The sequence below is a fragment of the Leguminivora glycinivorella genome, chromosome 24 (assembly GCF_023078275.1).
Source record: "Leguminivora glycinivorella isolate SPB_JAAS2020 chromosome 24, LegGlyc_1.1, whole genome shotgun sequence".
Lineage (NCBI taxonomy): Eukaryota > Metazoa > Arthropoda > Insecta > Lepidoptera > Tortricidae > Leguminivora > Leguminivora glycinivorella.
The window spans coordinates 8,151,050-8,167,426 of record NC_062994.1 but is presented as its reverse complement, the minus strand read 5'-3'; the positions used below and the strand labels follow the sequence as shown (position 1 = coordinate 8,167,426).

Genomic DNA, 16,377 nt, shown 5'->3' with positions numbered 1-16,377 from the left:
GTATATAGTGCGAAAAGATTTGCCTTCGTATTGTTATGGAAACGTACGAACGTGTCATGCTATTTCAGTCGGTCTCTGCACAAGATGTACTAAAATTGACTGAACTAGCATGGCAAATACGATCGTTTCCGGAAAAATACGAAGGAAACCCTTTTCGCACTACATCTGTACTTGATGTTTAGAGTCTGTGGCATCGACTGTCACCAGCGTTTTTGAACAAACCTGTTTTAAAAAATTTTGTTCGGCTCATTTTGTAAAGTTTGCATCTTCAATAAAGTTTTTTTACAATAAGTAAATAGTCTATGAAACTGTTCGTAAATGTAAAAATAAATTATGCAAAATATTAATTCAAGAAATAAAATAGTGGTAAGAGACAATGATGAAACACATGCGATGTGCAAAAACAGATTCACTGTGGTGATACACGCATGCTGCCTTCCTACTGATGTCTCCAAAAAATAAAGGGAAACTCTTTATGTATACCCGTTTTAGAACTTTTGGCGTTATTTATTAAACTTATCAGATGATATTGTTATTACAGTCACTCATAGCAACATTAAATGTGACGTTATCTGGGTAAAGAGACCTTATTGTCCTTTGTTATTGACCTTATTGTCTCTGTTTGTGCCATAAATTATGTGTGTATTTATTTAATTATTTGTCTTCCTGGTACCTTGTTGTACATGTTGCTGCATTTGTCACCCTCATCTCTTTTTATCTTCTCATTCACTCGAAAGGTTAACTGGAATAAATCCCTTAAAGGGATAAATTCGCCTTTGTACTGTTCTTTACTGTAATAACTGTTTTTTGTTATTAATTGTACAATAAAAAGTTTACTACTACTATTGTCGATGACGCTTACGTTCCCCGGCTTCGTGTTTGTACACGAACCACGCTCATAACGCCGTAAAGCGCCATCGACAAAAGGTCCCTTTACCCAGATAATGTCACACATTGGTTCAACAGTCTACCTTAGGATTTTTCTAGAATAAAATGAATTATGATCCATGTATTCTCAAGCTTGTGTAGACAGCTTTTTGACCTAAATGTTATTGTCACCAGCCATCAAAGTGGTCCGCGACGCGGCCGAGCTCCTCATCCACCACGCGCGCCGCCAGACCGGCATACAGAAAGCGGAGAAACGACGCATCAAGCAGCTGCTCAGGCACTTCCTGCCAGACTTGTTCGCGCACCCTAGACAACCGCTCTCTGATGATGAGAGGGACGAAGGTAGTTATATTCTACATTATTTTATTCTAAGTATGTACTAGAATACTGTACAGAAGGGATCATTAAGGAATACTCTCGTAGGGAGCGCCGATACGTCACTTACTGAATTTATTGAGGCCCCATCACGAATCACTTCACACCACATTCGATTTATACGGCACTTGTAAATGTAGGCGTAAGCGTGACATGAAGACAAAACATCGAACGTGGTCGCAATAAGCTCCATCCCTTCAACTATCTCTATGTAAAAAATCACGTCAATTCGTCACTCCATTTTGCCGTGAAAGATGGACACACAAACAGAGACACACTTTCCCATTTATATTAGTATGGATGTGGCCCACCGTATGTTACAGCCAAAGACATATGTAACTCCGTATAGACGGATAAAGTCTAAGAAAAAAAACTTACACAAAGCCATAGAGAAAAAGGTACGGTGGCCTAGATGGCGTTACACCTTTGGGGAACGCTCGGCTAGATGGTTAAAACTCAAATAGTGTATTTTCTATTCGTTTTAGCCTTGACCTGTGTCGCCATCTAGTGTTTGCAATAAATAGTACTTACGCCGACCGAAAGAATTCTGTCTTAACAGTACAACTACTGCACACGAGATGGCGCGCGAAGAAAAACGCATGAAAACTCGAAAATTCGCGTTTTCCGGGACCTAAGGATAAGTTAGACCGATTTTTCACCCCCAAAAACCCCCACATAACAAATTTCTGCGAAATCGTTAGAGCGGTTTCCGAGATCGTCAGTGTAAATAAATATATATATAAATAAATAAATAAATAAATAAATAAATAAATATACAAGAATTGCTCGTTTAAAAGTATAAGATAGTTAACACATATCAAGCTAACAATAGGGGCCAAATTGTCAACACTGAGGTTCAAAAGTTTTAAGCTTGTGCCGAGAGATGGCAGTCTTTGCACTGTGATTACACGTTTTACTTTGACAGTAGCTCTCTATAATACTCGATCCTCTTTGGTTACATCTGTGCTTAGTTTGGAACTAGATTGATCTGTGTATGGTGTCCCTCAATATTTAATTAACAATAATATAACACAGAATATTAATAATGTATCCGTTTACAGAAGAGAAAGAGGAGCCTTCGAGCCCGGCCGGGAGCCCCGCGGCCGAGGCCGCGGCTGAAGACAAGGCAGTTAAACAGGAGAAACAAGAGGTATGTTACGTTTTACATTTCGACTTAAATAAATTATAGGTTTAGGAAATATGTTGTTAAAATAGCACCGTTCAAAATGTACGAAATTTCTAATAAGCCTTTGAGTTACCTATTCATATGTCAAACATCAAATGGTATTAAAGCCTTAGTGCGTTTTCACATTATCCGATCGGATGTCGGACCGATATCCCATACATCACAGGCGCAATCTTGTAATTTTTCCATTGAAATCCTTCCGACATCCGATATCGGATCGGATAATGTGAAAACGGACTAACCAGAAATCTTCAAGAAGAGAGCGTACATCCATCTTAAAGGCCGGCAACACACCTCCAACACCTCTGGTGTTTCGGGTGTCCATGGGCGGCGGTGATCGCTTACCATCAGGAGACCTGTCTGCTCGTTTGCCTCCTATCCCATAAAAAAAAAGAAATATATCGTCACTACTTTTAAAAAAACTTTTATCTTCGTCTGTCAATGAAAAGAAAATTGTAGTAAGTATGGAATGCATATAGACTTACTGCGTTTTAACTTTGAGGAACAGCGTGAGATACGAGATTTTTTAAAAGTAGTGACGATATGACTGTTGTCGAGAGGGCGCTGTTAGTCTGATGTATGGTATGACAGTTCAGTTTAGTATGAAAAAAATAGTTCTAATAAAGTTCCGCAACATGGCGCATAGTCATATATTTCTGGTCAGGTTTAGCAAAATAGGCCACAATGGCACTTTTACACGTCAACATAAGAATTTGCATACGAAATAAGACATTACGATACAAGTGCGTAAAAAAGGAAGTTCGAAACGAGTTGCGATAAATTAACACACGACCAGGGGCGGCTCACTCCGCGATCCTTTCGCCGCGCTACAAGTACATGCCGGCGGCCGCGAGTTCGCGCACAGAATTCAATGTCGCAATAGAATTCAATGTCGTCTGCACGCGTGCGGTCCGTTTGTTAATGTAGGTAAGAATTTAGAATGGCGGCGTTTTGTGAACATCAAAGGAGTGAGCCTTCTGTACTTTTACTATTATATATTCTGTGACACGACCGAAGGGAGTGTTTTAAATCGACACGAGTTACGAATTTCATTTTCGCACGTGTATCGTTGTACGTTTTGCAGTACAGATGAGCCTCCGAAGTTTCGACCTGGCATATAATGAACCACTTTTCGAACTAGTGCGTAAAAAAAACAACCATCTGTACTGAAAAATTACATTACGTACTTTCATTAGAATTCATATTTCCAATTGTATTTTATAACTAAATAATGATATATTTTGTTGTTAATCTCAGGCATGAAAAAGAGGTGCTTAATAGCTTGGTAGATGACATGTTTGAATATTCGCCTCATGATCGCTTCATGATCACAAATTTTGTGTTATCCCCAAGTTGGTAATGTTTGTATGCTAACGGAACATTGTTCCCGACAGTCGTCAGAGTCTGACAACGCGTCGGACAAGTCGTCCCGCCACCACAAGAACGACAAGGAGAACAAACCGAAGAACAACAACCACGAGCCGCGCGCCGACAAGGATGTCAAGGAGGAGGACGACTTCAGAGACCATCCGCCCAACGTGAGTCTTGTTTACATATCCTATCTATCTATAGCCCTTTAAAGCACGGTGTTTTCACTCAAAGCAAAGAGGATCGAGTATTATATCGAGGCTGCCATCTCTCGACACCGGCTTAAAACTTTTGAACCTCAGTCTTGACAATTTGGCCCATATTCTTAGCTTGATATGTTTTAAAATGTCAAATATTAATATTAGCGCCATCTAGCCGAGCGTACCCCAAAGGTGTATCGCCATCTAGCTCACCGTACCTTTTTCTGTATGGTTTTGGGGTACGTTTTTTTCTTAGACTTTATCGGTCTTTACCGAAGTTATATAGGTCTTTGCTCAAAGTAAATAGAAAATTCGATGTATTTAGGATATGTTTAGTGAAGTTAACGACAGAGGGCGTGAAAAATAATTAACGCAAACTGACGCGTACAAATATACCGTAGTGCAAGTTGTCCCTAGATGTCATTATTACCACTGCAAACCGGCTATCGACTTGGCGTCGTAAAATGTATAAGTATTTTTTGATGTCCAAATTTTTTGCTAGATGTCGCTGTACTACCCGCAAACTAGTGAATGACATTCTATGGCCATACAATGCCAGTCAACGGGTCAAAATATCAACAAAAAGCCTATATGATACTCTATTTTCTTTACTTATTTTTACATTTTATTTACAAAAACTGTTATCATTATTATTAGGTTTTGTTGTACATCTGTATAGATAGATGATTTTAGCAACATCTATGAGTGAGCGACAGCGCCGCTTGTGGCTAATAGCCCAATTTGTTATCGGCATAATCAAGCACATCGGTCATAAGTAAAATCAACATTTAGGGTCGGTTGCACCAAACAGTTTGTCATCGATAAAGCGTTCGTTAAATTTTATCGTATGGGAAGTTCCATAGTCGTCTGCTGCGTGACGATGATCAATGTGTCTGTCAAATGATGTGGTCGATGCAAGGGATGCAACTGGCCCTAGACTCTGCACTGTCTTATTGCCCTGTATATTAACCCTTTGAGTCCCAGCGACATCATATGATGTCAGAGTTAGAGAAGATTATGATGTCATGGCAATGTAATGTAACAGAAGATAAGTTTTTAAGTTTGAAATGCTCGGGAGTGTGTTAATAATGGTTGATATTGCAGGAGGCGCGGTTCGTGTGCACGATGTCGTGGTACATCTTCCTGCGGCTGCACGGCGTGCTGTGCGCGCGGCTGGGCGCGCTGCGGCGCGGCGCGCTGGCGCTGGCCGAGCGCGAGGCGCAAGAGCGCGCGCTGCGCCGGCCCAGCGTCGCCGCCGCGCTGCGCCTCAAGCCCAACAGTGAGTACATATACTTTACCTTGCCGCAGCTTAACGGCTCAACCACATTGGTCTAAGCGCGACAGCAGGGAGCGGCGGCCATACGGAGCGAGACACAGCGATGGAACTTGTCATTCGCACGTATTGCTGCCGATCACCACTGTCGTGGCCGGGCCGTAACGAACGTGCGCGGAGTCACGAGCGCAGGCCTACGTCACTCTCTCGCGGTCGCACGTTAACTACCTACCTGTGTGTGTCGCGTGCCACGTACAATCAACCGATTGGAACCCTAGGCCATCTACAACCATGCCAAAATGACAAATAGTAAGGAATTTCTTCAATCTGATTTATAACGTCACTGTGACATAGTTCTACGGTGACCTAGGGTTTCAATTGGTTGACTGTACCTACTATTCTGTTTTTTTTTGCGGGCGAGTGAAGGATCTGTTACGTTAGTAACTTATTAGTAATCTGTAACTCGAGCGAATAGATCCCCTACGAGATGGACAGACCGAATGAAGGCAGCAATCGATGGTAGAGGTCAAAAATAATGGCGTAAAATTATATAACGTGTCACTCAGGACACAGCATGATTACCACGGTATATCCTATCAAAAGTGAAACGCAAAAAAAGAGGTTTTTTGTAGCGCGCGTCTCGGACATACTGACGAGCCTTGCTCGTATCATTATTATGATAGGAGACAATGATGAATACCTTAAAGTGTTGTACCGTTGGGCACTGACAGATTCACTGTGGTTGATACACACAAATTGGGCACACCTGAGTCTCCAACTAAAAATATGATTTATCTTAATTGCCTTCTGATATTAAATTAGTGCATAATGTGAAAAAAGGAAAAAAACGAGAATTGTGTATTGAATACATATAAAACCTAACTTTTGCCTGCGGCTTCGCTCGCGTTAGAAAGAGAAAAAAGCAGCCACTCCGTCCCTTCAACTATCTCCACTTAAAAAATCACGTCAATTCGTCGCTCTGTTTTGCCGTGAAAGACGGACAAACAAACGGACACACACACTTTCCCATTTATAATATTAGTTATAATAAATTAGTGCATAATGTGCAAATAAAGTACAGAAAACGAGAATTGTGTGTTAAATATAAACGAGTAGGTGTAGGCTTCGTTGCGTTTAACAAAAAAAACCACAGAACTTAATTTAGAGCGTGTCAAATTTTGTACTGAAGTTGATTCTTGCCTGTAATTTTAAATATGTCTCAGGCTCTTGATTGTTCATAATTTTTGTGTTGTTGCAATTGAATATCACGTAACGAGGCATTTTTTATGTTTTGGTTGACTTCAACTTACAAAAATTGACGCCCGAAAGCTGCAAGCTGCGAGTAAAGACGGACAACTCAGTGGATTTCACTGAGTTCATTTGACACGCTAAGTAGATACGTTTGCTTGATCTATGGTATATATGACATCTGTGAAAAAAACCGTTAGGCTACAAATTTTATTTTTTCTAATATCGTAACTAAGAATGTATTATAACTTAAATATTACTTTCCAGATCTCCCAGCGGACGCGTCATCACCCGCGGATTACTACCCCGCGTTGCTGGAGCTAGTCCGCGGCGTCCTCGACGGCAACACGGAGGCCACGGCGTACGAGGACGCCGCGCGGGAGATGTTCGGCATACACGCGTACCCCGCCTACACGCTCGACAAGCTCGTGTGGAACGCCGTGCGACAGGTACGGAATACCATCCTTACTGTAGTTCGCAGCTTGATATTATTACTATCTTAGTACTCTTTTAGCCTAGGATAAAAAATACTTATTAAACTTACTTACTTAATAAACGGGTCCACACAGAGTAGTGATGTGCAAGTTGCGGAAACTTTCTAAACAAAATCTAAGTCTTGAAAATTCACGAAACTTTCACGAAAAGTAAAGGGAATTTAAATTTATGAAATGGAAAGTTTCCATCCGTACAATTGTCCATACAAAGTATGGAAAGTTTACGAAGTTTTCCTATGTGAACATTTCAGAATTTTGGAAACATTGTGTTGGCACAGTATAATAAAGAGTACTATCGTACAGTATGGCCACTCCCGCTCCCCGCTGAAAGTGGCGCCCACCCCCCCTCTCGGTTACCTTATAGTTACCGCCTGTCAAAAACGCGAACAGTCGACCTGTCATATCTCACTCCTACAAGCAAAGTACGCGTTCACCTACACGAGCTTTGACTGTGTGCTAGGAACGCGCCTCTTTCACATATTTGATCGCCAGTGTCCGAGGTGTGGTGTTGGCACATCAGTATCATAGAACTATTCAACGGCAGAGTCAGTGCGTTTCGCTCGTCAGAAGGCACGTCTATATCGAACGTTTGCCGCGCGGTCTCGCGACGTGCTTCGCTCTGTGTGGACCTGGCTAGTGACGTAGCTTATACTTGTACTAAGAGACAATGATGAAACACATGCGATGTGCAAAAACAGATTCCCTGTGGTGATACACGCATGCTGCCTTCCTACTGATGTCTATTTTACAAATTTACGTAGTTTAGCAAACCGGATCGATTGTTTTAGAATTGTTATTTAAATTAATATTATAACTTCTTTTTGACAGAAAGTTCAATTTTAAATGGGAATTAAATTATTTTTAACCCCCGACGCAAAAACGACGGGGTTTTAAGTTTGACGTGTCTGTCTGTCTGTGGCATCGTAGCTCCAGAACGGATGGACCGATTTTGATTTAGTTTTTTTTTTTTGTTAGAAAGCCGAGTTGGTCGAGAGTGTTAGCCATGTTTTATGAAAATCGGTCCATTATGTCAGGGGTTTTTTCAAAATTTTAATTTTGTGGTTAGGTTATTCTTCAACTACATACGTCTATATTGTAATCTGCATTTGAAGTTTATTACTAAGGGTCGGTTGCACTAAACCGTCTGTCACCGTTAAAGCGTTCGTTAAATTTTATTGTATGGGAAGTTCCATAGACGTCTGTTGCGTGACGATGATGTGTCTGTCAAATGTGGTTGATGCAACTGGCCCTAAAACGTGTTCAGTTTTATAACTGTCTGTCTTATTTTCGTCAGCTACAACGCTGCGTGTCGGAGCCCTGGTCCCTGCGCGCGGCGGAGCTGGCGGCGCGCGGCGGCATGCGCGGCGCGCTGTCCTACGTGAGGAGAGCGCAGCGCTTCTTACATAAGGAACACACAGCTTTTCTTATCAAACTGGTGAGTAAGCCCTTACATAGCCTGCGTAGCCAAGACGATTGGCATCTTGCCGACGTCAGGTGCCGTAGCCCAATGGCATTTCTGCGACGCGAAACGAAAACTAAACGCCGCGAAAGGTAGTCTGGCTCTGTCTCGCCAATACGCAAGAGCGATAGAGATAGATATCTATGAGCGTTTCGTTTCGTAAGCGTTTGTGCCATTCTGCTAGGGACCCTGATATCAGCACTGACAGGGCGCTAGCGTTTTCACCGGAGAAAATCGCATCGCATAGAACGGGGACAAGAAAAAACGAAGAGAACATTGAATCAACAAGTCTTTTTACTAAGCTTTCATCTCCTTCCTATCCATGATCTAGTTTTCTAAAATTTTACTAAAAAAATCCAGCTAGAAAAGCCACATATGGAGAAAAACTTGCCATAAGGTACAGCGGGGCAGATCTCGACTGGGGGACAATTGTAACTAGGGTTGTAAAAAAACGGTTTTTTTTCTGGCTTGAAAAAAAACATGAAAAAAAACCGTGAAAAAAAACAGTTTTTTTTCTGGAGTATGTTTTTTTTCTAAAGTACGAAATCTCAAAATTTGCAAAGTAGTTAATACTTTTATACGGTTTTTTAGACTTAATGTTAACTATTAAACGAATTTAATCAAATAACTTTAATTTCTGGTCTTATAAAAGTAACATTTACGAAATCTGTAGTTTGTAGTTATCACTATTTACTGTTGGCAACACCACCGCCTCTCCACGCTCCACTCCGCATCGGGGATTCCCCAATAAACGTTTGTATACTGAATTAAAATGTACGTTATTGTTATTGAAACACGTTACAGCTCACGAAAAATCGTTATTGTCGTATTATTTGTTCATCTGAAAAAAAAAACCATATTTAGAAAAAAAACCAAGGTGCTCGGTTTTTTTTCATGTTTTTTTTCATAATTCTGAAAAAAAACATTTGGTTTTTTTTCTATTTACAACCCTAATTGTAACTAATCCATTTTTTCCATTATTACACTATGATGTTGAGTCCTACATGTACCCACTGAACACGCCTACCATATATGTATAACCGGTGGACAGTTGGACACTCTATTTAATAATGAAAACATTGTAAAACATGGAAAAATGGACTAGTTACATTTGCCCCCCAGTCGAGATTTGACCCGCTGTACCTTTTTATGCATATTTTTTTGCGCCCTCACAATATTGCACATTTTAAGTCCTAATACGACTTCTACATGATGAAACAAATTACCGTTTGACCACCATGATATAACTAATGGCTGCATTTTATGTTCTGACACGTTCTTCAGATATATCTACTATTTTGTCACTACGATTGTGTGTAACATTGGTTTGTGCTTGCAGTACGGTGGCGACGAGTGCCGTGTGTCCTTCGAGTTGCTGGAGAGCGGAGGAGAAGGGCGGGCGTCTCCGAACAATGACTCTTCGCGGTTGTCGCCTACCAATCAGGTAATTATAAAAAATAACTTCTTATCAAAGTTGGTAAAGTTTTAGGGTATTTTGTTAAGAAATAATTTTCTTATAATAAAAGAAGAAACTGATTGAAATGAAATGAAATATTTATTTTCCAAGTAGACATATTACAATGCGCATATGAACGTCAAATAAAGCTACGCAGGCTCTAACCCTACGTCTCAGCCTCGAGAAGATTTCAGTCCCCCCCTCAGTCGGAGTGGGGTATCCACTATGGGACTGGCAAGAAATTGATTGATATATTGACGTATTGCCGAAACCGTTAGTCGTAGGGATCCCAAATTTGGCACGTAGGTTCCTTATAAAATGTAGAGGAGCACTAAGAAAGGGTTTTCAAAATTCACTTCCCAAGGGGTGAAATGGGGGTTTAAAGATTTATGGGAAAACAAGATTATGTACGCGGGCGAGGCGAAGCCGCTAGTTTTTTATAATGTTTGTTTGGTGGGAATATAAGAAGAAATTAGAAGAGCTAATTGTCTGACAATAATAGGGTGGTAAAGCAAAGTTTTAGTCTGTCAAGCTTTATTTGTTATTAGAAAAAGCGTCGGAGTTAATAAAATTAAATGTGTGTGGTGAAGGTGTTCTTCGTTTCGTAGGATATTTGAATTTAGCATTTTTTTAGTGATTAACTTGTTTGACCGTCTTTTTCTTTATTAAAATATTAAAAGTTTGAAAATGTTATTGTACGAATTTATTAATGAATTCATTGATAATTTCTTCCATGTACTTTTGCTGCTGATAGTAGACTGGATTAGAACGTGTCAGTAAAACAAATCGTTCGTTCCAGTCGCGGGCGTCCGCGCCGAACGGGTCTCCGGTGTCCCGGCTGGCGGCGTGGTCGCTGTACACGGAGCGCTACTCGCGCCCCGACCTGCGCGCGGCGTCCGCGCCCAACAAGCCCGTGTTCCTCGCGCGCAACGCCGCGCGCTGCGGGGGCTCCGGCCACAACGTGGCGCCCGGCGACTGCGGCGCCGCACACGCCGCGCGCGGCAAGAGGAAACCGCACCGGATCGTCGACAGGAGCGAGTGCACGCTCAGCAGCGGGATCAGGTAAGAACGACATTTATTCACTACTAGCAGAAGCCCGCGGCTTCGCTCGCGTTACAAATACACGAAAAGCAGCCTATGTCACTCTCCATCCCTTCAACTATCTCCACTTAAAAAATCACGACAATTCGTCGCTCCGTTTTGCCCTGAAGGACGGACAAACAGACAAACACACACACTTTCCCATTTCTAATATTAGTATGGATATCTTAGTTAACCTTTCGAGACCCACCGGCTCCCGGGGGAACCGACTTAAAAAAATAAATGACACCTTAATTAATTTGGCATAATTCAAAATTGAGTGTTCGTTTTTTTTACATATAGGTCTCGAAAGGTTAACACGAGTGACTATATCTGTCATTATCGTGAGAAAATGTGGCACTAAAACTGATAGATGTGAGCAAAGAGATTAACGACGACCTACTTCACCACTAGATTGTATTGACAACTGATATTATTTATGATTAGTAATGAATTAAAGTAAAATAATTGAGATAACTACATCTTCAATTTAAACTCTCAAAAAACATGACATATCCATTTTCCTCACTAGACATGCTACCACATAAGAAGATTCTAAACATAACATACGTACAATGATACAAGATTTACATGATGAAACAAATTACCGTTTGACCACCATGATATAACTAATGGCTGCATTTTATGTTCTGACGTCCCTTCGAACACCACATACAACACAATCCACAACAACACCTGACCATATTTGTCTTTTTCCAGACTGGTAGCGTCCCGTCCTCACCACTTGTACCGCGCGGGGGCGCTAGCGGCGGCCAAGGCCTCGCACGAGAGGCTCCACGCGGCGCGCCGGGCCAAGTTCAAGACGTGGCTCCAAGGGAACGCTTACCGATGATCTAACACGTTCTAGACACCCCTGCCCTACAGTATGTACGGTTGACGACCAAAACTTACTGTACGACAAATCTACATGATATAAATCATGCCTTTCTGTAAAAAGAAAACTTTTTGCAAACTGTACGTTTTTACGCGTCAAAATTTGAATCTTTATAACAATTCAGTATTAAAATAAAAAGATTTTCAAAATTAAACAGTGAGTTTTAGTTGCCAATTGACTAAATTGAACCCTGAATCGTAAAAAATATACATACATTTTTCAATATAAATGTTAATAAAAGCTCCTAATAAATGTTTACAGATCAATAGTTATAAAATATATCTCAGATTTCTATCTTTTCACGGCAAATTCTAACTCAAATTTCTACCGAATGGTGTTATTTGTTCAAAACTCATTACTTTTAAGACAGAGTGAGAATATTGTTTTTGTAAATAATTGATTCTTGCCTAGCAAGAGGCTATATAATAATTAATAAGTGAGTCCTGTTTATTCGCGATTTTGATCTACTTATTGTGATTTTAATGTGATAAAGCACTTTTTAAATAAATAATATTGTCCGGATAGGCGGGACTCGAAAGTAATACTAAGCGCTTTTGAAATATTTATTTGAGTCCATCAATATACTTTTTGTATGCAGTTATTTTTATCCGTGTCAAATGAATATTAGATTCAGTAGCCGTCACAAATGTACATACATTGTAATATAAATACCAGTTCAGTCAATTATGTAACTTTGGCTATTGCCTGAATATGCACAAGTCACTCGAACTGAACCTAACGCCTATGTAAATAAATCCACAGTTAAACATGTAGATATTCTACTTACAGTCCTGAAATCCACTGAAGTTAACACTTTGACTGCTACGCCTGACGTGAATCTGTCCGGAGGTTGTCTGACGACTTATCGCGGTCAAAGGGTTAAAAGTAAACTTCCAGATTATTTCCTAGTTCATAATATTACCACAAACGATATTCTCGCTCTACTGGTTTTAAAGTCGGTCCAAATAGGGCACAGGGTATACGTACATGCGTCAAATTATAATAATTTTGGGCCGGATTTAGCCACGCATTTGTAAAGGGGTAATCTCATTTTTACTGTTTTTTTTTTCGCCGATCCACGTTTTAGTGGTGGGGCGTAGTTTAAGATGGCGGCGACCGGAAGTGTGACGTCGTTTCCGCTCGTCGCCGGATCTCTATGAAGTACAGTGTGTCGAGTGTATATAGAGTGACCGTTAGTGTTGTTGATGAACCAATCTTGTTAATTTGTAAAGAAAAAATGACTTGTCAAGAGAAATAAATATTATTATATTTATAATATACTTGTGTTTTTTTGCCACAACATTTACCCTTATCATCTAAGTCTAAGATCATCAATATCATCATACATATCACATGATATCACACAAAGAAAGGTATCATATTTCGTGTGTGTGTGGATTGAGTGAGCACCTTCCGAAAATAAAAAAAAATATGCTGATCATTTAGTAAAAGTTCTAAAACAATTGTAAAACGAATCTCTGAATTTGTAAAAAGATAAATCAAAAGATACAGCCATTAACATGTGCTCACTCAGTTCTCACAAACTACCAACGAATCATTGAACATATAATATTTATATACTAACATTTAGTAAAAAATAGGCCAACCTACCTCTATAAATATTAGATCACCTAGTGACGTATTAAATTTTTTACAAATAGTTTCTTATGCTCACTCAATCCACACACTTTTGAAAAGCCGAATTTTGATGAAAAACATAAGATTTAGACCGCTATTATATGTGTATAGTTTAGTAAAAGTGAAATGGGAATTTGTAAAATACAAAACGAACCACTAACGTGTCAGGTTTTTTTATAATAAATTTTTGTAAGTGCTCACTCAGTCCACACGTTTTGAGAAAGTTAAAAATGTAAATATCTTACGATTTGTAGCACCTAAGACACTCGAAAGTACTTCAACATTTAGTAAAAATTTTTACTAAATATCCACCATCTAATATTTTATATTCGTTGTCTGGTTTTAAAGATATTCAGACATAACTTTTCTCATACAAATGTATCAAGTAGGGTGACTACACTATGTCGGCTCCTGATTTTCCCCACCTTCCCATTGTCATATTGAGATTGGGGAGTTTCGTTCGTTCAATTTTGATAATATTAAACTAATACCATATTAATTATCCACCTGCAAACTGTTTTTAGGTTATTAAGTATCTTGGCCTAGTGATGAATGTGTATTGTGTAATTTTTATCGACGTCAGGATAATAACCATATCGACATTCATGCATTAAAAAGGACATGAATGATAATTGGTAAGAAACAAAGAATATAATACTTCACTAGTAAGAAACCAGAACCTGGTAATCTAATCGCGCTAACAGATGAGCGTACCGGATTTGTACGTGGGAGCGAGAAATAGTTATTCTTTTCTCGCTCCCACTTACAAATCCGGTAAACTATTATCAAAATTGAACGAAACTCCCCAATCTCAATATAACAATGGGAAGGTGGGGAAAATCAGGAGCCGACATAGTGTGGTCACCCTACTTGATACATTTGTATGAGAAAAGTTATGTCTGAATATCTTTAAAACCTCTCGCGGCCATCATGTGCTAGGCCTACAGAACCAGACAGCGTTAGTTATGCCGGCAGCCGATCGTAACATCAGTGGTCCTTGACTAAGGGTCGGTTGTACCAAACCGTTAATGAATTGCGTTGCACCAACCCAAAAATTACTGAACGTAACCGCTAACTGTGATGCCAGGTCGTGAATGAAATCCTACCAACATTTTTATGGTAGAATTGATTTTTCATATAGCAACCCAATCATATAAATGTCAAAATCTTTATTTAAAAAAAAACTTAGGCGCAAACTAGCGCAAACTAAACTTTCTTTGCAGCTATTATCGAAATATTTAACAATTTACACCACTTATGTACACTTGTGTTCGTGGTTATCTTATTTGTATATTCATGACGCATGAAAAGGACGCATCTCTACTACTTTCAAGTGGCTATTTCCAACCTAAAAGCCTTTGTAACAAGGAATGAAGGAACCAATTACCAGGCAAGTTTTCTCATGAGTATTATAATAATTATAGGTAGCTTATTACAGACCTCTTACCCAAATGCATAGCCTTTATTCCGTGAACTGGCTATGAAACAAGTTAGCATACTTTTGGTGCAGTACTAGGTAAGTTCAATGTCATACACAGCACACAGCCTATGGCAAAATTTCCAATAAGATTAATGACAAAACTGTTTGTAGTAGCAGACATTTAAGTTTATTTATGTACTTTTACTTAAATTTTGTTGTGTTTGAAAAGGATTATTAAGTACTAAATATAATAATAAGTTACATGTTGTTTTCTTTTCAGAGTTGATTTACACCATTTGATATGGACTACAAGATGAAAGTTCTACAAGTGAATCTGTTCTAGAAATCAACAAATTATACTATGAAATTAACTGGAAGTCTGGAAGAAACTTGTAGAAAATAAAGTTTTACAAATTATTATCATCAGGATTTCAATTTTGTTAATAAAATATATTATTTTTGTTACTTTATGTGTCATTTCACACTAATATCCTGTTTAGGTAGGGAGAGTAAAGGCCAAATAACTATACAGTCTCACACTAATAGACCCCAACCCATTGAAAATTGTGGTTGTAAAGTTGGAAATTGAATGCTTATTCTAAAGACCACATTTTCACTGCAATATGTTTGAGGCTGGCATCTATTGGGATCAATCCGTTTATTCACATGTTAGAGAACAGCACTGACAGTTTAAATGTGGCCGGCACACACATTTTTTCCAGAGTAAGTATGTAAGTTTTCTATGTTATCAAGTGTTTACATAATTATATTATTGTCTGAGTAACCCACAACACAAACATTATTAAGCTATCATGGAACTCAGTCAATCTGTGTAAAAATAAAGTCCTACCTATATATTTCTTTTTTTTTAACTTATCTAGTGTCACAGTATATGATAATTAGTACTTTATTCATGAACAATACAGGATTTTATCTACCTTCCTGTATAGTCATTGTTTCCCACTATACTCTTATTATAACTATCTGCTTATTCAAGTTATAATTTCCTTTTTTTGAGGTGTTATAGGATAAATTACCCATGAAATTACTGTTTTAATTTCACATAGATTCACACACAATTCTTCTTTCCAGAATAGTAAGTAAAGTTTCCAAATTAGCATGACACAACTAGAAATTATTTTGCCTATATATACTGCTACTGAAAAGTCTGATAACGCTCTGACATGCCACAAAATTCACAAGCCCACCCTCAACACTATGCTGAAAAATAAGTACAGAACTATATGTGCCTACTTATGAAATCTTAGACTAGTTTATTTTAGAAATGTTCAGCTGCATCATTTATATCAAAGCAACACAAATTATGAAATACAATTTGAGGACTTTTAGTAGTAGGTAATAATACTTTAAAATTGTTAGAACATTTTGGTGTCAAG

General features: G+C 39.0%; 1 protein-coding gene across 1 annotated transcript in view; it reads left to right on the top strand.

Annotated features, from left to right (window-relative positions):
* The window catches only part of LOC125238559 (paired amphipathic helix protein Sin3a), a 66,437-nt gene extending 53,237 nt beyond the window's left edge, over positions 1-13,200 (top strand). The window contains 9 exon segments of the mRNA XM_048145896.1: positions 1,063-1,230; positions 2,325-2,413; positions 3,844-3,987; positions 5,122-5,296; positions 6,806-6,987; positions 8,327-8,467; positions 9,831-9,935; positions 10,747-11,009; positions 11,748-13,200. Coding sequence (XP_048001853.1) covers positions 1,063-1,230; positions 2,325-2,413; positions 3,844-3,987; positions 5,122-5,296; positions 6,806-6,987; positions 8,327-8,467; positions 9,831-9,935; positions 10,747-11,009; positions 11,748-11,880 — 1,400 coding nt within the window. The 3' untranslated portion in view covers positions 11,881-13,200.
* Positions 13,201-16,377: the final 3,177 nt, after the last annotated feature.